Consider the following 26201-nt stretch of genomic DNA (forward strand, 5'->3'; position numbering starts at 1 on the left):
CATATACTTATTATATGTGGTAATAAGCCTATTGGAAGCATTGAAAATGTAGTAATCATGGTGAATTTATCCTTAACAACACAGTGCACCCTAGTAAAAATGGCCAGCTCTCAGAGTTGAAGGAGGGCTCACAGAAATGACACCAACAGTGTAAGAGGGCTCCTTTTTCTCCACACCCTCTCCAGCATTTATCATTTGTAGACTTTTTAATGATGGCCATTCTGACTGGTGTGAGATGATATCTCATTGTAGTTTTGATTTGCATTTCTCTAATAATTAGTTATGTTGAGCATCTTTTCATGTGCCTGTTGGCCATTTGTATGTCTTCTTTGAAGAAATGTCTACCTAGGTCTTTTGCCCATTTTTTGATTATGTTGTTGTTGTTGTTGATATTAAGCTGGATGAGCTGTATGTATTGGAAATTAATCCCTTCTTGGTAGCATCATTTACAAATACTTTCTCCCAGTCTGTAGGTTTTCTTTTCATTTTGTTTATGGTTTCCTTTGCTGTGCAAAAGCTTTTAAGTTTAATTAGGTCCCAGTTTTTATTTTTGTTTTTATCTCCATCACTCTAGGAGACGTATCCAAAAACAATATTGCTGCAATTTATGTCAAAGAGTGTTCTGCCTATGTTTTCTTCTGTATTATAATATACTGTCTTATATTTAGGTCTTTAATCCATTTTGAGTTTATTTTTGTATACGTTTCTATATGGTATTAAAGAATGTTCTAATTTCATTCTTTTTACATATAGCTGTCCAGTTTTCTCAGCACCACTTGTTGACTGTCTTTTCTCCATTGTCTATTCTTGCCTCCTTTGTCATAGATTAATTGACCATCAGTGTATGGGTTTATTTATGGGCTTTCTATCATGCTGCATTGATTTATATGTCTGGCTTTTCTGCCAGTACCATACTGTTTTGATGACTGTTGCTTTATTGTATAGTCTGAAGTCAGGGAGCATGATTCCTCCTGCTCCGTTCTTCTTTCTCAAGAGTGTTTTGGCTAATAGGAGTCTTTTGTGTTTCCATACAAATTTAAAAATATTTTGTTCTAGTTCTGTGAAAAATGTCATTGTATTGAATCTGTAGATTGCCTTGGGTAGTATAGTCATTTTGACAATGCTGATTCTCCCAATCCAAGAACATGGGATATCTCTCCATCTGTTTGTGTCATCTTCAGTTTCTTTCATCAGTGTCTTATAGTTTTCAGAGTACAGGTCTTTTGCCTCCTTAGGTAAGTTTATTTCTAGATATTTTATTCTTTTTGATGCAGTGGTAAATGGGATTGTTTCCTTAATTTCTGTTTCTCATCTTTCGTTGTTAGTGTATAGAAGTGAAACAGATTTCTGTATATTAATTTTGTATTCAGCAACTTTACCAGATTCATTTATGAGCTCTAGTAGTTTTCTGGTAGTGTCTTTAGGATTTTCTATGTATAACATCATGTCATCTGCAAACAGTGACAGTTTTACTTCTTTTCCAATTTGGATTCCTTTATTTCTTTTTCTTTTCTGCTTCCTGTGGCTAGGACATCCAAAACTATGCTGAATAAAAGTGGTGAGAGTGGGCCTCCTTGTACTGTTCCAGATCTTAGAGGAAATGCTTTCAGCTTTTCACCATTGAGTATGATGTGGGTTTGTCATATATGGCCTTTATTATGTTGAGCTATGTTTCCTCTATGCCTACTTTCTGAAGAGTTTTTATCATAAATGGATGTTGAATTTTATAAAAAGTTTGTCTGCATCTGTTGAGAGGATCACATGGTTTTTATCCTTCAATTTGTTAATATGCTGTATCACATTGATCAATCACATTGATTGATTTGTGAATATTGAAAATCCTTGCCTCCCTGTGATAAATCCCACTAGATCATGATGTATGATCCTTTTAACGTATTTTTGGAATTGGTTTGCTGGTATTTTGCTGAGGATTTTTGCATCTATTTTCATCAGTGATATTGACCTATAAATTTCTTTTTTGTGTGATATCTTTGGTTTTGGTATCAGGGTGATGGTGGCCTCAGAGAACAAGTTTGGAAGAGTTCTTTCCTCTGCAGTTTTTTGGAATAGTTTCAGAAGGATGGGTGTTACCTGTGTTTCCTTATTGATTTTCTGTCTGGATGATCTGTCCATTGATGTAAGTGGAGTGTTAAGGTCCCCTACTATCATTGTGTTACTGTCAATTTTTGCTTTATGGCTGTTAGCCCTTGCCTTATATATTGAGGTGCTCCTATGTTGGGTGCATATATATTTACAATTGTTATAATCTTCTTCTTCTACTGATCCTTTGCTCATTATGTAGTGTCTTTGTCTCTTGTAACCATCTTTATTAAAGTCCATTTTTGTCTGACATAAGTATTGCAACTCTGACTTTCTTTTGATTTCCATTTGCATGGAATACTTTTTCCATTTCCTCACTATCAGTCTGTATGTGTCTCCAGATCTGAAGTGAGTCTCTTGTAGGCAGTGTATATATTAGTCTTGTTTTTGTAACCATTCAGCCAGTCTGTCTTTTGCTTGGAGCATTTAGTCTATTTACATTTAAGGTAATTATAGATAAGTATGTTCCTATTGCCATTTTGTTAATTGTTTTTTGTTTTTGTAGGTCTTTTTCTTTCCCCTTCTTTCATTCTCTACTCTTGTGATGACTATCTTTAATGTTATGTTTGGATTCCTTTTTCTTTTTGTATGTATATCTATTATAGATTTTTGACAATAACTGTTTTTGATTTTATATTTTACATCTAATTGTTTTGTGTAGCCCTTAACTGCTTATTGTGGATACAAATGATTTTTACTATTTGCATCTTTTAACCTCCCTACTAGCTTTGTGTGTGGATGATTTCCTACCTTTCTTGTAAGTTTGCCTTTACCAGTGAGCTTTTCCATTTTATAATTTTCTTGTTTCTATTTGTGGCCTTTGCTTTTCCACCTAGAGAAGTTCTTTATCATTTGTTGTAAAGTTGGTTTGGTAAAACTGAATTATTTTAGCTTTTGCTTGTCTGTAAAGCTGTTGATTTCTCCATGAAGTCTGAATGGGAGCGTTGCTGGGTAGAGGATTCTTAGTTGTAGGTTTTTGTCTTTCATCACTTTAAGTATATCATTGCCACTCCTTTCTGACCTGCAGAGTTTCTGCTGAAAAATCAGTTGATAGCCTTATGGGAGTTCTCTTGTATGTTACTTGTTGCTTTTCCCTTGTTGCTTTTAATATTTTCTCTTTATCTTTAATTTTCATCATTTTGATTACACTGTGTCATGGTGTATTCCTCTGTGGGTTAATCCTGTATGGGACTCTCTGCACTTCTGGACTTGGGTGACTGTTTCCTTCCCCAGGTTAGAGAAGTTTTCAGCAATTATCTTTTCAAATATTTTCTCAGGTCCTTTCTCTCTCTCTCTTCTCCTTCTGGGACCCTGATAATGCAAATATTAGCATGCTTGATGTTGTCCCAGAAGTCTCTTGAACTGTCCTCATTCCTTTTCATTTTTTTTTTCTCTTCAGTGGCAGTGATTTCCACTACTCTGTCTTCCACCTCACTAATCAGTTCTTCCATCTCATTTACTCTACTATTGATACCTTCTAGTGTATTTTTCATTTCAGTTATTGTATTCTTTAATTCTGTTTGGTTGTTCTTTATATTTTCTAATTCTTTGTTAAAAACTTCTAATTTTTCATTCCGTGCATCCATTCTCTGCCCGAGTTCTTTGATCATCTTTACTATCATTACTCTGAACTCTTTCTTGGGTAGATTGCCTATCTCCATGTCACTTAGTTCTTCTGGGGTTTTATCTTGTTCCTTCATCTGAAACATATTCCTCTGTTGCTTCATTTTCTCTAAATTGCTATTTGTATTTTTATGTATGTGGTAGGTTGGTTACTTTTTTTTGGCCTTAGAGAAGTGACCCTCTGTAGGAGACATCCTATGCATCCCAGCAGTGCATTCCCCTCTCATCACCCAAGGGCCAGGGGCCAGCTGGTCCCAGGGTAGTATCTGGCCTGCATTTGCAGACTTGGCTTGCAGGTTGCAGGACTGTATTTTCTTGCTTCTGGTGTCTGCCCCCTAACTGTTGGAGCTGGGTTTTGGTCCTCTGGTGGGCAGGGCCATGTCTAGGGGTGTGTTTAGAGGTGGCTGTGGACTCAGGAAGTCTTTAAGCAGCCTGTCTGCTCATGGGTAGGGGTGTATCCCCTCCCAGTTTGTTGTTTGGCCTGAGATGTCCCAGCACTGGAGCCTACAGGCTGTTGGGTGGGGCCAGGTCTTGGTGCCAAAGTATCAGCCTCTGGGAGAACTCACACAAATGAATCCCCTGATATATCTGCCGCAATGTCTATATCCCCAGAGTGAGCCACAGCTGCCTCCACTTCCCTAGGAGACCCTCCAAGATGAGTAGGTAGCTCCGGCCCAGGCTCCTATGAAGTTACTGCTTTTACCTTTGGTCCTTTGGTGTGTTTGAGACTTTTTTGTGCACCCTTTAAGAGTGAAATCTCTATTTTCCCCAATCCTATGGAGCTCCTGCAATCAAGCCCCACTGGCCTTCAAAGCCAAATGCTCTGGGAGTTCCTCTTCCCAGTGCTGGACCCCTGGGCTGTGGGGCCTCATGTGGGGCTCAGAATTCACTCCTGTGGGAGAATCTCTGTAATATAATTATTCTCCAGTTTGTGGGGTGCCCACTGTGGGGTATGGGATTTAATTATATTGCAAGGCTCCCCCTTCTACCAGTCTCCTTGTGGTTCCATCTTTATGTCTTTAGCTGTAGGGGATCTTTTCTAGTAGGTTTCAGTCTTTTTCAATGATGATTGCTCTATAGATTGTTGTGATTTTGGTGTTCTTGTGAGAGGAGGTGAGCTTAGGGTCCTTCTACTCTGCCATCTTAGCCACTCTGTCTTTGTCTTTTGAAAGTTTGGTTATTATGTGACTTAGTGTTGATGTCTTTAAGTTCATTTTACCTGGGGGTTGTTGAGCTTCTTGGATGTTTATATTTGTGTCTTTCATCAAATTTGCAAAGTTGCTCACCATTATTTTTTTTAAATATTCTCTCTGCCCCTTTCTATCTCTCTTCTCCCTCTGAGACTCCCATGCTGTGTAGGTTGATCCACTTGATGATATCACACAGGTCCTTTAGGCTCTGCTCACTTTTCTTCACTCTTTTTCCTTTCTGTTCCTCAGACTCAGTAACTTCCACCATTCTATATTCATGTTCACTGATCCTTCTGCAGCTCAAATTTGCCTTTAATCCCTCTATTGAATTTTTAATACCAGGTATTGTACTTTTAAGCTCCACAATTTCTTTTTGGTTCCTTTTTAGGTTTTCTAGCTCCTTATGATACTTCCATTTTGTTCACACATCATTTTCTTGACTTTCTCCAAGTCTTTCTTTAGTTCTTTGAGCAACTTTAAGATATTTTGATGTCTTTATCTAATATATCTATCATCAGATATTTTTCAGGAACAGTTTCTGTTCATTTGTTTTTTTATTCTGAATGGACCACACTTTCCTGTTTCTTTGTATGTCTGGTGAATTTTTGTGGAATATTGGACATTGGAATCTAATAATGTGGTCACCCTGGAAATCAGATTCTCCCCTTTCCCTAGACATTGCAGTTTTTGTTATTGTTTTTGTTTATTGATTTTTGTATCATGTTTCTGTGGCAGGGATCACCTGAGATGTAAACTGAAGGCCTTCTCAGGCTGTTTCTGTGTTTTTTCCCTGAACATGCACACTCACTTTCTAAATTTCCCCACATATGCAGTTGTTTTTGAATGTCCTAGTCTTTAGTGCCTGGCTTCTGAGAGTGGAAACATGAAAAATGAAGGTGGAAGCAAATGTTGTTGGATCTTTAAATCCCATGTAAGTCACTTCAACCAACAAGGAAAGGGCTTGCAAGAGTCGGCGAGGTGTGACGACAATGGCTGCCACCACTTTCTGTGATCAGAAATAGCAGTCAGCAATCAGAGTACAGATCCTTGGTACTTGGAAGACAGTCTTTTTGGCTATTGTACCTCCTGTAACCTGTGTGTAAGCTGCTTCAGGAGCACACGCACAGTTGCCTGCCACACTGCTGAGGGTAGGGATAAGTTGCTGCTGTTTTCCTAAGAGCTGAAACGGGCTGAAATTAATGCAATTTACCTGTCTGAGTTTTCCTCTAGAACTTGCAAGCCTTCAACAGACTCCAGAGTTCCAAAACAGTGACATCAGACAGATTCTGCCATTGCAGTTTTTGTCTAGTTATGGTGACAGATTCCTAGAGCTTCCAACTCTACCACCTTCCCAAAATCCTCTCCTAAAACACTAATATACAGAAAATGAGTACAGCTTAATGGAAAAGTCAACTTGAACCTTGTACAAGCAGTTTCACTGATTATTTTTAAACTGATCAAGTAAAAATATTAGAACATCCTGTCATAGATATAGAGAGCCTATTAGGTACTTTGAGAGGTACCAAAAACTTAAAGCATAGACTCTTCTCAAAAAAAGTTGTAGCCTGGTTAGAAACACAATATATACTAACATAATATATTAAATCAAAATAGTAAATAAGAAGTGACAAATACATGCCATTATTTATGATCATTACAATGAGAATCCAGAAGAAGAGAGTACTGTGAATTTAAATCATCAGAGAAGATTTCATTAAGTAATATTCCCAAGCTATTCCTGGAAAGATATTCTGATCTAAAGAATATTAAAAAGAACTAAAACTTACCTAGTACTCACTATGTGTCAGATGCTAACTTATTCTCAAAACAACCCCATGACGTATGTACTATTATCTCTTTTACATAGATGAGGAAATTGAGCAAGAGGAACAGTAAGAGACTTTCCAAAGCTTAAATAACAAGTCATTCATGGAGCTGGGTCTCGAATCCAGGCAGGCAAGCTCTAGGGCCTGATCTCTCTGCTCAGTCCTTGCTGAGCAGAATGGTGTGAGCAAAAGCATAGAAGTGAATGCGTGGTGCATTTGCCAGAGATGGTGAAGAGGCCACACTGACAGGCGTGATAGTAATTTTGACATTTTGCTGTTGGACAGTGTGTGTCCACATGCAGAAGCTCTATTTGATTAAAATTGCAGATTTGGTTAGCACTTTCATTATATCATGTCATTTAAGAAACTTCTCCCTCAAACTACTTTAGTACAGAAAAACAACCATATAAAAATTTTCAGTATTATGTGCTGTTAAAGAAACAGTAACCTTTTCTTTTTTCATTTAGTTATTACTTAAGAGGAAAAAGCATTCTAACTTGTAACCGTATTGGAGGGAATGTGCATTGGAGTGATAAGATACCACATTGTGAAAGTAAGTAAATTCTCACTTTAGAATTTAGATTAGGAATTTTCAAACTTTTTGGCTTCAGGACCTGTTTATGCTGTTAAATCAACAACGATTCCAAAGAGCTTTTCTTTATGTGGGTTATGTCTATTGGTATTCATTATATTGGAATTAAAACAAAAGTTTTTAAAATAGTTAATTATTAAATCATTTTTAGGAACAGTAAAGTCAATACATGTTAATATATACAACATATTTTTATGAAAAAATTAAAAATTTCCAAAACCAACAGTGGGAATAGTGGCATTGTTTTACATTTTTGAAAATCTCTTCAATATCTGGCTTAAAGGAAGCCGTCTGGATTCAGTCTGTGGCAAAATCACCCAATTTGTAGATTCTGGAAAATTTCACCATAAACTTACAAGGATGACAGTGAAATAAGACCATATCTTGGTATTAGTGTGAACCATGGATGGAGTGAATGGATATGTTTTAAAATTACAAATATGCATTTCTTAGCTAGCAGTGAATTTTATTTTTAATCACAAGCATATTTTCTCATTAAATTTCCATCTCTTATGATGATTAGAACAAAACTTAGCATATCCTTATAGATAAATATAGGTATTTCATATAGGTACTTTATATAGGTATTTAAGAAAATGAGTTTGGTTCTTAAAAGTTTATTTCTACATGATTTGAATTTGGGATAACACATTTTCTCATGGAAACTCTCCTCTAAATGGATAAAGGATTCACAACTAACTTCTAGAAATCATATGTTAAAGAACTTACTGAAGGTAGTTCATAGGACTTTTCTGATGCTGTCTTACTCCTTCACCTTCCCTTTACCTTTATTTTCTCTTTTTACCCCTTTTTAAGAGATTTTTTGTGGACGACCTCCAGAAATAAAACATGGAAAACACACCAATAGCTACAGGAATATATTTGAATATAATGAATTAGTAACTTATAGTTGTAATCCTTCAAATGGATCAGATGAATATTCGCTTGTTGGAGAGAGACAGCTTATTTGTTCTGGACCTGGCAAATGGAGTAGTGCTGCTCCTCTGTGTAAAGGTAATAATGTTTCCATTTGTTTCCTTCGTCATTTGTAAATACTGTGGAACACTTCGTAAATAGTTTTACCTATAAGTGAAATAGTCATATATGTTTCTTTCTCCGGTTAAATTGACTTCTAATCTAATTTAGGCCAAATCGAACAGAAAATATTTCTAGTTGTGAGGTTTCCCACCCCTCACACCAGATGTTCTTGACATTACAATTTACACAGTGTGAACTAATTGTGTGTGTGTGTGTGTGTGTGTATTAGGATATTTTTGCTTGAAAGAACTGAAAAACTCAACACATCCTGCCTCAAAAATAAAGTTTTTTCTTATATTGCAAGATGTCTGAGAGTCTGGCTACAAATAATGGTAGAGAAATTTTTAAAAGCTAAGCTTCTCATTGATAAGAATGATAAACTCTGAACAAAATATATCTTTAAAACAATATTTAAGGCACTAGAGAGTGACATAAAGCAAGGAGATGCTAGAGGGGATTTGATTCTTGGAAGAAAACCACTGAATAACAGGATAATATTTACTCTTTTCAAGTGCACATGGGACATTCTCTAGGGTAGCTCATATTCTAGGCAATAAGATTATTTTTAGCACATTCCAAAGAATTGAAATCATTAAGTGCATTATCTGTTCACAATGGAATAAACATAGACATTAAAACAGGGCTAATCTAGAAAATTCACAAATACTTGAAAATTATGAAAGGCACTCCTTACTAACCCATGAGTCAAAGATGAAGTAACAAGGGAAGTTAGACAGTGTTTTGAATTGAGTAAAAATGAAAAACACAATACATCAAAATATCAAAATTTGTGTGATAACAACAAAAGCATTGCTTAAAGGGAAATTTATAGCATGAAATACTTGTGTTAGAAAAAAATAAAAGTCTCAAATCAACAATCTAAGCTTCCACCTTAAAAAACTAAAAAAAGAAGAGCAAACTCAAAATAAGGAGACATAAGATGATCATAAAGTTAGAGAGAAATCAATGAAATTGTGAAGAGAAAATAATAGAGAAAACCAATGAAACAAACCCCTGGTTCTTGGGGAAGATCAATAAAATAGATAAAGCTATAACTAGGCTGACAAGAAAGAAAAAGATATTTAATAAGTCAGACAGAGAAAGACAAATACTGTATGATATCATTTATATGTGGAATCTAAAAAATACAACAAAGTAGTAAATATAACAAAAAAGAAGCAGACTCACAGATATAGAGAGCAAACTAGTGGTCACCAGTGAGGAGGGGCAATATGGGAGTGTGGGCGTGGAAGGTACAAACTATTGGGTATAAGATAGGCTACAAGGATGTATTGCACAACACGAGGAATATAGCCAATATTTTGTAATAACTGTAAATAGAATGTAACCTTTAAAAGTTGTATTAGGGGCTTCTCTGGTGGCGCAGTGGTTGAGAATCTTCCTGCTAATGCAGGGGACACGGGTTCGAGCCCTGGTCTGGGAGGATCCCACATGCCGCGGAGCAAGTAGGCCTGTGAGCCACAACTACTGAGCCTGTGCATCTGGAGACTGTGCTCCGCAACAAGAGAGGCCGCGATAGTGAGAGGCCTCCGCACACCGCGATGAAGAGTGGCCCCCGCTTGCCACAGCTAGAGAAAGTCCTTGCACAGAAACGAAGACCCAACACAGCAAAAATAAATAAATTAATTAATAAACTCCTACCCCCACCATCTCCTTTAAAAAAAAAAAAGTTGTATTAAAAAAATAAATTTTTCGGGGCTTCCCTGGTGGCACAGTGGTTGAGAGTCCGCCTGCCGATGCAGGGGACACGGGTTCGTGCCCCGGTCCGGGAGGATCCCACATGCAGCGGAGTGGCTGGGACCGTGAGTCATGGCCGCTGGGCCTGCGAGCCATGGCCGCTGGGCCTGCGCATCCGGAGCCTGTGCTCCACAACAGCGAGACGCCCGCGTACTGCAAAATAAATAAATTAAATAAAATAATTTTTTTAAAAGAATGAAAAAGAGGACAACACTATTCTTCAGACATTTAAATGGATATTAAAAAATATTACAATGATGATAGTTGTAATATTACATCTTTATGCCTATAAATTTGACAACTGAAATAAAATTGACAAATTCCTTGAAAGACAAAAAAATACCGAAATATCTTCACATGAATATATAGGTAACCTAAATAGTCTTATACCTATTAAGGAGATATAATTTGTAGTTAAAAACCTTCCCACAGTGAGAACTGAGACCCAGATGGCCTCCTTGGGGAATTAATTCTACCACACATTGCAGATATAAATAATAGCACCTCTACACAAACTGTTCAAGAAATATAAGAGGAGGAAATGCTTCTCAACTCACTTCATGGGGACATTACTTGTTACTAAAACCAGACAAAAACATTGAAAGAAAATTGTAAACAATATCCTTATTGAATATAGAACTTTTCAACAAAATATCAACAAATCAAATCCTGCTATACATCTACGTCTCTATTCCTGCCCTACAAATAGGTTCATCTGTACCATTTTTCTAGATTCCACATATTCCAAAAACAAATATACGATATTTGTTTTTCTCTTTCTGGCTCACTTCACTCTGTATAACAGACTCTAGGTCCATCCACATCTCTACAAATGACCCAATTTCGTCCCTTTTCATTGTACTGCAGAAACTAACACAACATTGTAAAGGAGTTTTACTCCAATTAAAAAAAAAAATCCTGCTATATATAAAAATAAGAATACATTATAGCCAAGTAAGATTTATTCCATAAATGCAAGATTGGTTCAGATTTTAAAATTAATCAGTGTTATTTACCATGTCAAAAGACTATAATGAAAAAATATATGATCATCTTAATAGATGCAAAAAAAGCAATTGACAAAATTCATCATCTTTTTATGGTAAAACTTAGCAAACTAGGAACAGAATGGAACTAACTATATCAACCTGATAAAAGGTACATACGAAAATCGCACAACTAACATTATGCTTAATAGTAAAAACCTACTTTCTTTCCCCCCAAGGTAGGAAGAAAGGATGTATGTCTACATTCATTACTCTATTCAGCATTGCACTGGAGGTCCCACTCACTGCAATAAGGCAAGAGAAAGAAATAAGCATACATACATTGGAATGAAAGAAATAAAATAGTCTGTATTCATTTATAACATGATTGTCTATGTAGAAAATTCCAAAGACTGATGTTTTAGCAAGGTTGCAAAATATAAGATCAACATACAGAAATCAATCATATGTCTACATACTAGCAATAAATCATTACTGAAAGTTTTATTTACAACAACTATTTGCAAATCCAAAACACAAAATGCTTGCATATAAATCTAACTAACATATATGAAAGATTTAGATGGTATAAACCACTAAACACTAATAAAGGAAATTAAAGACCTTAATAAATAAAGGGATATACATTGGCCATGAAATGGAAGACTCAAAATAACAAAGGTGTAAATTCATTATAATTGATCTATAAATTCAACATAATCCCAATAGAAACCCCAGTAAACCTTTTTGTATAAATTGACAAACTGATTCTGAAATTTATATGGAAAGACAAAAGAGCTAGAATAGTTAAACAGTTTTTGAAAATGAACTGGAGGATGTACTCTACCTGCTGTCAAGACTTAGTATAAAGCATACTATAAGGCATATAAGCAAGACAGTCTGGTAGTGGTGAAAGGATAGATATATAGAGCAATAAACAAAATAGTGAGTCCAGGATCAGACCCTTGTAAATATGTCCAGTTGATTTTCACAGGTATACAGACAATTCAGTGGGGAACAATTTTTTCAACAAATGGTACCAGCACAATTGAACACCCATATGCTATAAAAAAAAAAAGAACCTCAGCCCATGTTAGCACCATATGGAAACATTTATTCAAAATGAAGCATAGACATACATATGAAACCTACAACTACAACACTTTTACAAGAAAACACAGAAAATATTTGTGACCTAGCCAAAGATTTCTCTAATACAACCCATAAAGCATGATGCTTTAAAGAAAAAAATAATAAATTGGATACTCCAAACTCAAAATTTCTGGACTGCAGAAGATATTATTAAGAGAACAACAACAAAAAGCAATAGATGGGGAGAAAATATTTTCAAAGTACGTATCTAATAATTTGCTTGTATCTATTATATAGGAAGAACCCTCAAAACACAATAATAAGAAAACAGTTTTTTTTAATGAGCAAAAATTAGTAATAGACATATTTCACCAAATGTGATATGTAGATGGCAAAAAGTACATGAAAAGTTGCTCAATATCATTAGTAATTACAGGAATGTAATTTAAAATCACAATGAGATACCAATAACCAACTATTAGAATGGCTGAAATTAAAATAAAAAATGTGGCAATGCAAGCAGTCAAATATACATGTAATTGAAGTTTCAGAGAGGAGGGAGAGGAATACAGAAAATTATTTGAATAAACACGGGCCAAAATATTTCAAATTTGATCCAAAACAATAACCCTACAGGTACAAGAAATTCAGTGACCCTAGCAGGATAAGTAAAAACTTTAATTTTACCAAGAAACCTCCACCAAACTAAATACATCATGTTAAAACTACTGAAAACAAAAAATAAAAGAAAAGGGAGCCAGGGAAAAAAGGTATTATATTGAGGACACACCCACCCACCCCCATCTCCCCGTTACCCACGTTAAGAATGATAGCTGATGTCTCTTAAGGAACTGTGGAGATGAGAAGACAATAATCTCTGCTAATGTGCTGAAAGAAAAATAAAACACTTAACCTAGAATTCACTGTCAAGGAGAAATCTTCCAAAACTGAAGGTGAAATAAATAAAAAACAGTTTCAGATAAACAAAAGTTTGGGGAATTTGTCATCAGCCAACCTGAACACAAGAATTGATAAAGAAGTTCTCCTGGCTGAACAGAAATGATGTGATACTTGATGGAAATTCAGATCCACAGGAAAGGAGGAAGAACACTATTCTGGTTTAAAAGTCTGTATATTATCTGGCCCTTATCTATTGCTCAGATTTAATCTCATAAGATATCCTCTTGAACTCTCTGCTCGGCCCAGTGTTTTTCAGTGTTTTTTTTTTCCGAATTCTGCAAAACACATTCACAGATATTGAAGTCAATCTAGAGGGTCACGACCTGTATTTTACTTTGGAGAAGTAGAGTAGAATGGGAAACACCAGAGTACACTGGTGTGAGGGCTGAGCATTTTGCCTGGCTAGCTTCTTTTCAACTTTTAAAATCGAACTCAAATATTACCTTCTCAAAAAAGTCTTTGCTACCTTTCTAAAAGAGCAGGGTACTGTAATTAGTGTCAGCATGACCTTAGAAAAAATCCTAGAGCTAAAGAGTATCAAAAGTATCAAAAGTTTTGAACTTGCCCTGAATTTGTACCTGGTAGTCACACTTTCTCAAGACTTGTCATTAATGGAAAAAAATGTAGGAAAGCCAATAAAGTATAATGACAGTCTGTTCTAGGTGAAAAAACGTTATTAAATTTCTCTAAATCCATTTGCCTGAAATTCAGATGCACAAATAAAGTCTTTTTTTGTTTTCAATTAACATCTTGCCTTTCATTTCTTGGCTTTTTCTTCCCACTGGAAATTACTACTTTGCACTAGTTTTTCTGGTCCTGTGTGAAAGCAGCTTTTTATTAATTCTGGAATTTCTCCAATTTTCAGTGGTCAAATGTGAACGTCCAGTACTCGAACATGGAATAATGGTATCAGGAAGTAGAAAAAAATTTTCCTACCAAGCAGTGGTGATATTTGAATGCCTCCAGGGTTTTTACCTTAATGGCAGCAACCTAGTGTTCTGTGGTGGTAATAATACTTGGGAGCCTGAGATGCCAAAGTGTATTAAAGGTACAAATGTTGTCTCTTTCCTTTTTTAAAATTTTGTCTTTTAGTTTTTATTTCTTTGACATTGACAAGAATAATTGAAAAAATAAATCTTTGTATTTAACTCTGTCTTGTATCCATTTCCATGAGAGATGTATGACAGAACTTACATAGAATTCTGCTGTTGTGATTTTGTATGTTTTTATAGAGTCTTAGCACATTCTGTTAGCAAAGAACACAGGTATATTAATGTCTCTTGTTTGGTATTTTTATGTATAAAAATAGATGGGAATGATTTTTCAGAGTAAATCGAAGCATGGGAATTTTTACCTATATAAGTCAAGAATGAGAGCCATAATTCATATAAATGATATGAAAGTAGTAATCCCATGTGGTTTGTTCTTCAGTGCTGATTCCTCTCAATACAAAACTCCCAATTTTGAGCCATTCAGATTAAGTAACTTCCTGCTTATATTTTACAAAAAAATCCTTTAAATTCATGTGATTTACACTCATTCATCATTTTTAGTAATGAAAAGAGGAAGAATATATTTACAGCCATTTTAGTTGTTATGCTTAGTGATTCTAAAAGTATTTGCCATAGTCCACAGATATCAACAGATGTGTGAACTTGGACAAGTTACGTAAACTTTAAATATATTTACTTACATGTAAAATGATTTAATGCCTTCCTCACTGGGTGATAACAAAGTCAAAATGGGATCCATTTAAAGCACTTAGCACAGTGCCTGGCATCTAGAAAGCTCTTAGGTAGCTTGTATGACTTACAGCATCACCTTCACAGGGTATCTTCCAGGTCCAGGACTATGTTTCATTTTCCAGACTGCAACCAGTTTTGTTCTTTTTATACTGGGAAATTTCTGTTGTCACCAGAATAAGACCAGTATTTCTACCACTCCCCACCTCATACAAATATCATTTGTATCTTTACTGGGCATTTTTATTTGACAACAGAAAGTAAATTTCATAACAACAGAAAGGCAGGAGAAGTCCTTACTTATTGAAATGAAATGGAGGATTTCTGGCAGGGACTACTAATTAGCTGCTCTGCTTAAGACTTGAGAGACTATTTTGATATGGTAGAAGGAATTATATTCCTGATTTCAGGGCTGCTTTCTCTGGCTTCTTCCTTTTAGTTGCAGCAGAAGCAAGAGATAAGAGGAAGAGAGGGAAGAGCATTAACCTGGGCAGACTGCATTCAGGGTCCTAGTGTGGCTCTGCTCACTCAAGTAACATCATTTCTATGGGTTCTAGTTTCCTGTTGTCTAATGACTCAAACTAATGTCAGTTACTGGCATCTAATTTGTTTCCTATTGCCCTGATATTTTGAAGGATTGAGGGGGATTATTCATGTTAACATGGTAATTAGAACACCTTATATAATTCCTGTAAACCTGGTACCCAGTAACCTCCTTCAGTACCTTGGTGAGTGCTGTGAAGTTTTGTGGGAAAAGAGATGTTTTTTTGGTGGATGATATATAAAGATTGCATACGAAATTTATATTCATTGACCCATCCATGTCCTAGTGGGCCTATACACTGTGGTATACTATATTTGTTGATATGCTCTTTTGAAAGTTGACCATAAACATTTCATAAGGACTTATAGAACACTGATACAGTTTAGTGTTTGAAGAAGATATGAATTGTTTGTGAGAAAAAGCCTATGAAGAGAAGAAGCTACAGTGATCTTTTTTTAAAATCAAAAGTCAACTCTCCTTATGGGATTGTCAATCATTTTTTATCATCAGTTAGAGAAAGACTATACCAAAAGGATCAGTAGCAACATATAATGGTGTTAAGTCAGATCTAAATGTGCTAATATGAAAAAATGTCCAAGAAATCCTTAGTGAAAAAGAAAAAAATTATGGAATATACTACTTGGATCTTTTAAAAGAATACATAAATTTTATGATTTATAATTAGTTAACTACTAGGATTTTCATTATAAAATACAAAGTTGTAGTGAACAGTTTATATACACATCCTTATGCACTTGTACAAATATATATTTAGGTTAAACCCAGGAGTAGAATTGCAAAGTTCTGAGTGTTTATTTTGAGAAATAATCTTAAAAAAAATTAAAAACCAAAATTAAATTCATAATTTTGTGTTGACAAGGATGGTGAATTGAGTCAAATTTATTTTTCCAGGTTACAAGCCTACTCATCCAACCAAGACTCCACTTGCAAAATATCCAGGTTCAGTAACTCTTTATCCTACTTATAGTTAAGAAATTTATAAAGTGATGGGTGTAAAATCATGTCTTATTTTAATTTGCATTTCTTTAATTATCAGTGAGGCTTAACTTTTTCTGTCTACATTTATTTATTCATGTTCTTTGTTCATTTTTCTATTAGGTTTCTAAAACTTTTTTTTGTTGATTTGAACTTACTATAAATTAAAGCCCTTTTAATGTGAAGTGAACTTTTTTCCTAGGGTTGTTTTTTTTATTTTATTTTATTTTAGTTTAGTTTAGTTTTTTGCTTTATTTTCACTAGTCAGTTTTCTTTTAGGATTTTATACTGTACTATTAGATATGGGTTGCTTTTTATAACTTTTTGTTACCTGAGTATATTTTTATACATGAATATATTTTGGTAAATTTTCGAACATTACAGAAGTATACAGAGTAAAAGATTAGTTCTCCCTTCCTAGCCTATTACCTTAGTTAATCACTGTTAGGGTGTCTTTGTATCTGTTTCTGTACATCAAAATCCTTATATATGTAGCTATACATTTAATTTGGTGTTTATTTTCTTAAACAAAAATGGCATCATACCATTCATATTTTTTTGAAACTAGCATTTTTCCACTTAATGTCTTATATTGGGATTGTATTTTGATTTATTCTCATCCTTTTAAATGATGACTTTAATATATGCCATCATATTTTATTTAACTCTTCTCCTTTTGGTGGTCATTTATATGTGCAAAACTTTTACATTAATAGGTAGCTGGATATATCGATCTTTTCCCTAATGGCTGTGAGTGTTGTGTCTTTCTTATAAAAGTTTTAGGACTTCCTCAAGCTGAAATTATATAAACATTTCAACCATGCATCCTAATTGCATTCTTTGGATTTAAATCTTTGGCACATCTGAAATTCATTATGGTATGTGGAATGAGATTGGGTACCTCTTCACTCCACCCACCCCTATCCAATGGCAAAGTAGCACCATTTGTTGAATAACTTGTCTTCTCTCCAAGTGTTTTGAGGTGCCACTGTTTATCATCCATTAAATCCATAGGTGTTTTTGTCTTCTATCTGTTCCTTTGAACTCTGTCCATATCTGTGCCAACACCCAGTTGTTGTTGTTTTTCATTCTAGTACTATAATATGTTTTAATGTCTGGCAGAACGCTTACTGTAATTTTTTCAGATCAACATTTATTTAATTTTTCTTACCATTTCATCCAATTCAATAGCATTATATACATTCACATTGTTGTGCAACCATCACTACTATCTATCTCTAAAACTTTTTCATCATCTCAAACTAAAAACTTTATACCCATTAAGCAGTAATGCTCCTTTCTCCCTCCTCCCACATTCAATAACCTCTTTCTACTTTCTGTCTCTGAATTTAACTTACCTAGATAACTCATTTAAGTGGTACTTTACATGTGTCCCTTTGTGTCTGGGTTAGTCCACTTAGCATAATGTCTTCAAAGTTCATCCACCTTGTATCAGAACTTTATTCCTTTTTATGGCTGAAAATATTCCAGTGTTTGTATATACCACATTTTATTTATTCATTCATCTGTTGATAGATACTGGGTTGTTTTCACCTTTTGACATTCTAAACAATGCTTTTCAGAATATTGGCATTCAAGTATCTGTTTGAGTCTCTCTTTTGAAAATTTTTTGGGGGTATATACCTGGGAGTGGAATTGTTGTGTTATATATTAATTCTTGTTTAATTTTTGGAGGAACATCCATAGTGTCTTCCATTTTTAAAAAGTTTTTAAGTGGCTGCACCATTTTCATTCCCACAAGTGATGTACAAAGTTTCTAATTTCTCAAAATCTTTGCCAACACATGTTAATTTCTGTTTTTTATATAATAACCATCATAATCTATGTTAGTTAATAGGTATGAAGTAGTATCTCATTGTGGCTTTTATTCACCTAATGATTAGTGATATGGTGAGCAGCTTTTCATGTGCTTCTTGACCATTTGCATATCTTCTTTGGAGAAATGTCTATTCAAGTCCCTTGCCCGTTTGTAGAATGGCTTTTTGTTGTTGTTATTGAGTTTTAGGAATTCGTAATATATTTCGGATATCAATCCCTTATCAGATGTATGATTTACAGATGTTTCTGCCCATTCTGTGAGTTGGTTTTTACTCTGTTGATAGTGTCCTTTGATGCACAAAAGTTTTTAATTTTGATGTAGTCCAATATATCTATTTTTTCTTTTGTTGCCTATGCTTTTGGTGTCACATCTAAAAAGTCATTGCCAGTTCAACATCATGAAATTTGTCCTCTATGTTTTCTTCTAAGAGTTTTATAGTTTTAAGTCTTTTGTTTTTGATTCATTTTGAATTAATTTTTTTTTGTTTTTGTTTTTGCTGTACGCGGGCCTCTCACTGTTGTGGCCTCTCCCATTGCGGAGCACAGGCTCCGGCCCGTGCAGGCTCAGCGGCCATGGCTCACGGGTCCAGCCTCTCCGCGGCATGTGGGATCCTCCCGGACTGGGGCACGAACCCGTGTCCTCTGCATCGGCAGGCAGACTCTCAACCACTGCGCCACCAGGGAAGCCCCTTGAATTAATTTTTGTATATGATGTAAGATAAGTGTCAAATTTCATTCTTTGCATATGGATATCCAGTTTTCCAAAAATCACTTGTTGAAAAGACTGCCCTTTCCCCATTGAATGCTCTTAGCACCCTTGTGAACAATCATTTGACCATATAAGCAAGGGTTTATTTCTGGGCCCTATATTCTATACCATTGGTCTGTATGTCTGTCTCTATGCCAGTACAATTCTGTTTTATTATTGTAGCTTTTTAGTAAGTTTTGAAATCAGGAAGTATGAGCCCTTTCAACATTGCTCTTCTTTTTCAAGATTGTCTTGGCTGTTGCTAGTCCCTTGAGATTCCATATAAATTATAGGTTGTATTTTTCTTTTCCTGCAAAATGCATTTTCAAGATGGTGATAGAGAGTGCGTTTAATCTGTAAATTGTTTTGTGTAGTATTAACATCTTAACAATATTAAGTCTTCCTGTCCATGACCACAGGATGTCTTTCTGTTTGTTTATGTCTTCTTCACTTTCTTTCAGCAATTTTTATAGTTTTCAATGTACAAGTCTTTCATCTCCTTGGTTAAGTTTATTTGAGTATTTTATTCTTTTTAATGCTATTGTAAATGGAATTGTTTGCTTAATTTCATTTTTGGATTGTTCATTGTTAGTGTATAGAAACACAACTGATTTTTGTGTGTTCATTTTGTATCCTTCAACTTTGCTGAATTTATGTATTAGTTCTAACAGTTGTGTATGTGTTTGTGTGTACGTGTGTGATCTTTATAGAGCTTTCTATATAAAAAATCATGTCATCTATAAAGAGAGATCATTTTATTTCTTCTTTCCCATCTGGATATTTTTAACTTCTTTTTTACGTAATGATTCTGACCCAAACTTCCAATGTTACATTGAATTGAAGTGGCAAATGCAGGAATTCTGTGTTGTTCCTGATCTTAAGGGAAAAAAGTTTTAGTATTTCAACATTGAGTATGATGTTAGCCATGAGTATTTTATAAATGGCCTGTATGATATTGAAGAGCCTTTCTACTCCAGAGCAACTTCTAAATCATTTTTAAGCCCTCCTCTATCTTTTAAGTAGAATCATATTGAATTCAAGCCTAATTTTTTGGAATACACTAATGATAAGTTTGCTTGCTGTACCACAGAATTAGTTGCAAGGAATATCAGTGGACAGGAAGAAGAATGTTGATGGCATTGGATATAAATTTATAATATTTTATGATGCAACTTTTAGGAAACATTAATATAATTTATAAGGAAAATTAAATTATAATTATGAATTATAAAAAGGCACAAGACCAAAACCAATGAATTTATAGATCTTTAAGATTTATTTAGTCTTTCATTTTACCTATTTCCATTTTTTTCCTAGGATATCCCAATCCCAGCAATGAAATACTATCACTTGATGACTTTGAGGATTTAGGTATTATTTTGTTATTAATAATCCTGTACTATAAGGCCTTAGAGTTCTACATGGAAATATCATGTTCCAATCATTTGTAGGTGGGGAAGAAACAATGTGTCACAAATAATGAGTAATAGTTGACATTTATAGTTATTTTATTAGTGCAGGTACCATAACAAATGTAAGTGGTAGTATATATAGACACATGTAGATAATTTTCTCTAATCTAGTAAATTCTAACAGTACTAGTAACCTATACAAAATAACCTGGTGTGGTAGCTAAGGCACAAAACAATGAAAAATGAGGCTCCTGTTAAGAGTTTCACAAGGTGGATCCTGTGCCTGGAATCTGTTTAAAAGGTTTCTGTGATCAAAATGACTTGGATACAGTAGCAGACATGCTAAAACTAGATTGATAAACATTTTTGCTGTAGTTTTTAGATGATCTGATCAAAATTAAAATACAGCTGCTATCTAGGACCCATAGATGCTTAATATCTTCAAAACTGTTTTCATTTTTTCTCAGATACAGGAATCATTGCTCTGATTATTCTTACTGCAAGTAAGTATCTCAAACTTCGATACCACTTAAATGAAAATGTAATATGAAGATGAGATGCACATTATTTTTTCAATGACTTTTCAGTTGCTGTAGTTTTTATAGGTTGAAATTGAGTAGAACAGTCTAAAAAAACCTGACCTTTTCTGTGATATACTACCTTGTGTTGGTGATTGTATATTCTTTTATATTCTACATGTCCACTTAGTAACAAACCCTAAATGATGCACGTTTTTTTCAAAATTATTAGTCATATGAGTCTATTTCCCAAACATACTTCGGGTAATTTTCTAAATTAAGCAAAGACTCTGACTTACTGTGGACTGTTTAAGTGATTCCAGGGGATTGGATTTAGGTACTGAAGGGTTGAGATGGAATATAAATGTATATGTATAGAAAATAACATTTTCTAACCGCAGAAATGTAACCAATGTTTATTTCTTCTGCTTGGTTTGGAATCTTGGTGATTAATTTTCAGAGTCACATGTCATTTGTTTCCTGTTTTCTTGTAGTTGTTGCTGTTGTAGTAGTTTGTACCTGCTTATACAGATGTCTTCACAGTGAGAGGAAAGAGGAGAAGGATATGAAAAAGAAGGAGAAGAAAGAGAAGAAGGAAAAGGAGAAAAAGGAAAACAAGAAGAAGGAGAAGGAGAAGAGAAGAAGATGAAAGGGTAAATCAAAGCATGTTTCCTCTAACTTATTCTAAACTTTGTACTTCTGATATACTTTTGTGCAGTTGTTTTTGTCCTCTATATTGCATGCTGTGTTTTCCTAAAATGTGCCTGCGTGAGTGTGCTGTCTGAATTGCATTTCATTACTAAAAATGTTTTTAGCTGCTTTTAATATCACTGCAACCAGAGAAATTTGTGCAGAATTTCATCAGCTATTCTGACTGTAGGAAAAGTTTCTGTGGGATTTGAGGTTTAAGTTCTTCAGCAAATCATGGACTGTTAGAGGATTTTCCCTACCCTAGGTGTACCCTACTTCCTAGATTGGACTGGTGGCCAAGATGAAATTTTAAATGGTTCACTGGATACTTTGACATTTATATTCACTGCAGTTTTTATGATGAAAATCTCCATTTATCTGTCCAACTTAGGTCACTGTAAGAAGCTATGTAGTTAAAATTTGATTTCATTTAGAGTTGTTATTTATATAACTGGGGAATTAAAAGCAGCATTATTTGATTTCCCATTTATGATCTCTTAATTTACTAAGTGGCAGTAAAACTGATGGGATTAAACTTCAAGTTACTGAAAGGGGTAGGATTTATAAGGCATCTCATTAGTTTTGTCTTTCTGTTTATCTGTAAAAGTAAAAAAATCAGTGGGGTGCTTAGAATAAAAAGAAAGTGTGCAGAGGATATTCAAGATGGCGAAGGATTAAGACATGGAGATCACCTTCCTCCCCACACATACATCAAAAATACATCTACATGTGAAACAACTCCTACAGAACACCTACTGAACGCTGGCAGAAGACCTCAGACTCCGCAAAAGGCAAGAAACTCCCCACATACCTGGGTAGGGCAAAAGAAAAAAGAAAAAAGAGACAAAAGAATAGGGATGGGACCTGTACTTCTGGGAGGGAGCTGTGAAGGAGGAAAAGTTTCCACGCAGTAGGAAGGCCCTTCACTGGCAGAGACGGGGGTGGGTGAGGGGGAAGCTTCGGAGTCACGGAGGAGAGTGCAGCAACAGGGTGCAGAGGGCACAGCGGAGAGATTCCCGCACAGAGGATCAGTGCCGACCAGCACTCACCAGCCTGAGAAGCTTGTCTGCTCACCCGCTGGGACTGGTGGGGGCTGGGAGCTGAGGCTCCAGCTTCGGAGGTCAGATTCCAGGGAGACGACTGGGGTTGGCTGCGTGAGCACAGCCTGAAGGAGGCTAGTGCGCCACAGCTAAACAGGAGGGAGTCCGGGAAAAAGTCTGGAACTGCCTAAGAGTCGAGAGACCATTGTTTCAGGGTGCAGGAGGAGAGGAAGTTCAGAAAACCGCCTAAACAAGCTTCAGAGACAGGTGCGAACCGCGGCTATCACTGCAGACCCCAGAGACGGGCATGAAATGCTGTGGGTGCAGCTGCCGCCACCAGGAAGCCTGTGCGCAAGAACAGGTCACTCTCCACACCTCCCCTTCCAGGAGCCTGTGCAGCCCGCCACTGCCAGTGCCCCGTGATCCAGGGAGAATTTCCTCAGAAGAACACACGGCATGCCTCAGGCTGTTGCAACGCCACACTGGCCTCTGCCGCCACTGGCTTGCCCTGCATTCCGTACCCATCACTCCCCCTGGCCTGAGTGAGCCAGAGCCCCCAATCACCCGCTCCTTTAACCTCCTTCTGTCTGGGCAAAGAACAGATGCCAGAGGGCGACCTACATGCAGAGATGGGGCCAAATCCAAAGGTGAACCCCAGGAGCTGTGTGAACAAAGAAGAGAAAGGGAAATTTCTCTGTGCAGCCTCAGGAGCAGCAGATTAAATCTCCACAATCAACTTGATGTACCCTCCATCTGTGGAATACCTGAATAGACAACAAATCATCCCAAAATTGAGGCAGTGGATTTTGGGAGCAAGTGTGGACTTGGGGTTTGCTTTATGCAACTGACTACTTTCTGATTTTTATGTTTATCTTAGTATAGTTTTTAGCGCTTGTTATCATTGGTGGATTTGTTTATTGCTTTGGCTGCTCTCTTCTTTTTTCTTTCATTACTTTTTAATTGTTTTACTTTAATAATTTTTTAATTTTAATAACTTTCTTTTCTTTTCTTTTATTATTGTTTTTTCTTTCATTCTATTTTTTCTCCCTTTTCTTCTGAGCCATGTGTCTGACAGGGTCTGGGTGCTCCGACTGGGTGTCAGGCCTGAGCTTCTGAGGTGGGAGAGCCAAGTTCAGGACATCAGACCACCAGAGACCTCCCAGCCCCAAGTAATATCAATCGGTGAGAGCTCTCCCTGAGATCTCTGTCTCAAGACGAAGACCCTGCTCCACTCAACAACCAGCAAGCTCCAGTGCTGGACACCCTATGCCAAACAACTAGCAAGACAGGAACACAATCCCACCCATTAGCAGAGAGGCTGCCTAAGATCATAATAAGTTCACAGACACCCCAAAACACACCACCGGACACAGTTCTGCCCACCAGAAAGAAGAGGTCCAGGCTCATCCACCAAAACACAGGCACTGTCCCCTCCATGAGGAAGCCTACACAACCCACAGAACCAAACTTACCCACTGGGGGCAGACACCAAAAACAATGGGAACTACGAACCTGCAGCCTGAGAAAAGGATACCCCAAACACAGCAACTTAAGCAAAATGAGGAGACAGGGAAATACGCAGCAGGTGAAGGAGCAAAGTAAAAACCCACAGACCATACAAATGAAGAGGAAATAGGCAGTCTACGTGAAAAAGAATCCAGAGTAATGCTAGTAAAGATGATCCAAAATCTTGGAAATAAAATGGAGAAAATACAAGAAACATTTAACAAGGACCTAAAAAAACTGAAGAGCAAACAAGCAGTGATGAAAAACACAATAAATGAATTTAAAAATTCTCTAGAAGCAATCAATAGCAGAATAACTGTGGCAGAAGAACAGATAAGTGACTTGGAAGATAAAAGAGTGGAAATGACTACTGCAGAGCAGAAAAAAGAATGAAAAGAATTGAGGACAGTCTCAGAGACCTCTGGGGCCATTAAATGCACTAACATTCAAATTATGTGGGTCCCAGAAGAAGAGAAAAAGAAAGGGACTGAGAAAATATTTGAAGAGATTATAGTTGAAAATTTCCCTCTTGTGGGTAAGGTAACAGTCAATCAAGCCCAGGAAGCACAGAGAGTCCCATACAGGATACTAAAAGGAGAAACATAACAAGACACATATTAATCAAACTATCAAAAAGAAAAAATATTAAAAGCAGCAAAGGAAAAGCAACAAATAACATACAAGGGAATCCCCATAAGGTTAACAGCTGATCTTTCAGTAGAAACTCTGCAATCCAGAAGGGAGTGGCAGGATATATTTAAAGTGATTAAAGGGAAAAACCTACAACCAAGATTACTCTACCCAGCAAGGATCTCATTCAGATTTGACAGAGAAATTAAACCTTTACAGACAAGCAAAAGCTAAGAGAATTCAGCACCACCAAACCAGCTTTACAAGAAATGCTAAAGGAACTTCTCTGGGCAGGAAATACAAGAGAAGGAAAAGACCTACAAAAACAAGCCCATAGCAATTAAGAAAATGGTAATAGGAACATACATATTGATAATTACCTTAAATGTAAATGGATTAAATGCTCCAACTAAGGGCTTCCCTGGTGGCACAGTGGTTGAGAGTCTGCCTGCCGATGCAGGGGATACAGGTTCATGCCCCGGTCCAGGAAGATCCCACACACTGCGGAGCAGCTAGGCCCATGAACCATGGCTGCTGAGCCTGCGCGTCCGAAACCTGTGCTCTGCAATGGGAGAGGCCACAACAGTGAGAGGCCCGCATACCACACACACACACACACAAAAGCTCCAACTAAAAGACACAGGCTCGCTGAATGGTTACAAAAACAAGACCCATATATATGCTGTCTACAAGAGACCCACTTCAGACCTAGGGACACATACAGACTGAAAGTGAGGGGATGGAAAAAGATTTTCAATGCAAATGGAAATCAAAGAAAGCTGGAGTACAAATTCTCATATCAGACAAAATAGACTAAAATAAAGACTATTACAAGGGGCAAAGAAGGACACTACATAATGATCAAGGGATCAATCCAAGAAGAAGAAATAACAATTGTTATGCAACATAGGAGTACCTCAATACATAAGGCAAATGCTAAGAGCCATAAAAGGGAAATTGACACTAACACAATAATAGTAGGAGACTGTAACACCCCACTTTCACCACTGGACAGATCATCCAATATGAAAATAAATAAGGAAACACAAGCTTTAAAGGACACATTAAACAAGAGGCACTTAATTGATAGTTATAGAACATTCATTCCCAAAACAACAGAATACATTTCTTCTCAAGTGCTCATGGAACATTCTCCAGGATAGATCATATCTTGGGTCACAAATCAAGCCTTGGTAAATATAAAAAAAATGAAATTGTATCAAGTATCTTTGCTGAACACAATGCTATAAGACTAGATATCAATTTCAGGAAAGGGCTTCCCTGGTGGCACAGTGGTTGAGAATCTGACTGCTAAGGCAGGGAACACGGGTTTGAGCCCTGGTCTGGGAAGATCCCAAATGCCGCGGAGCA

General features: G+C 36.2%; 1 protein-coding gene across 2 annotated transcripts in view; it reads left to right on the forward strand.

Moving 5' to 3' along the window:
• The window catches only part of LOC132509426 (membrane cofactor protein-like), a 54354-nt gene that overhangs the window by 8986 nt on the left and 19167 nt on the right, over positions 1 to 26201 (forward strand). For both annotated transcript variants that reach the window (XM_060130464.1, XM_060130474.1), the window contains exons 4-10: positions 7207 to 7292; positions 8148 to 8345; positions 14031 to 14213; positions 16364 to 16411; positions 20352 to 20405; positions 20914 to 20949; positions 21459 to 21617. In XM_060130464.1, coding sequence (XP_059986447.1) covers positions 7207 to 7292; positions 8148 to 8345; positions 14031 to 14213; positions 16364 to 16411; positions 20352 to 20405; positions 20914 to 20949; positions 21459 to 21613 — 760 coding nt within the window. In that variant the 3' untranslated portion in view covers positions 21614 to 21617. The remainder of the gene's footprint in view (positions 1 to 7206; positions 7293 to 8147; positions 8346 to 14030; positions 14214 to 16363; positions 16412 to 20351; positions 20406 to 20913; positions 20950 to 21458; positions 21618 to 26201) is intronic.

Source organism: Lagenorhynchus albirostris, chromosome 2, assembly GCF_949774975.1.
Source record: "Lagenorhynchus albirostris chromosome 2, mLagAlb1.1, whole genome shotgun sequence".
NCBI classification, from domain to species: domain Eukaryota; kingdom Metazoa; phylum Chordata; class Mammalia; order Artiodactyla; family Delphinidae; genus Lagenorhynchus; species Lagenorhynchus albirostris.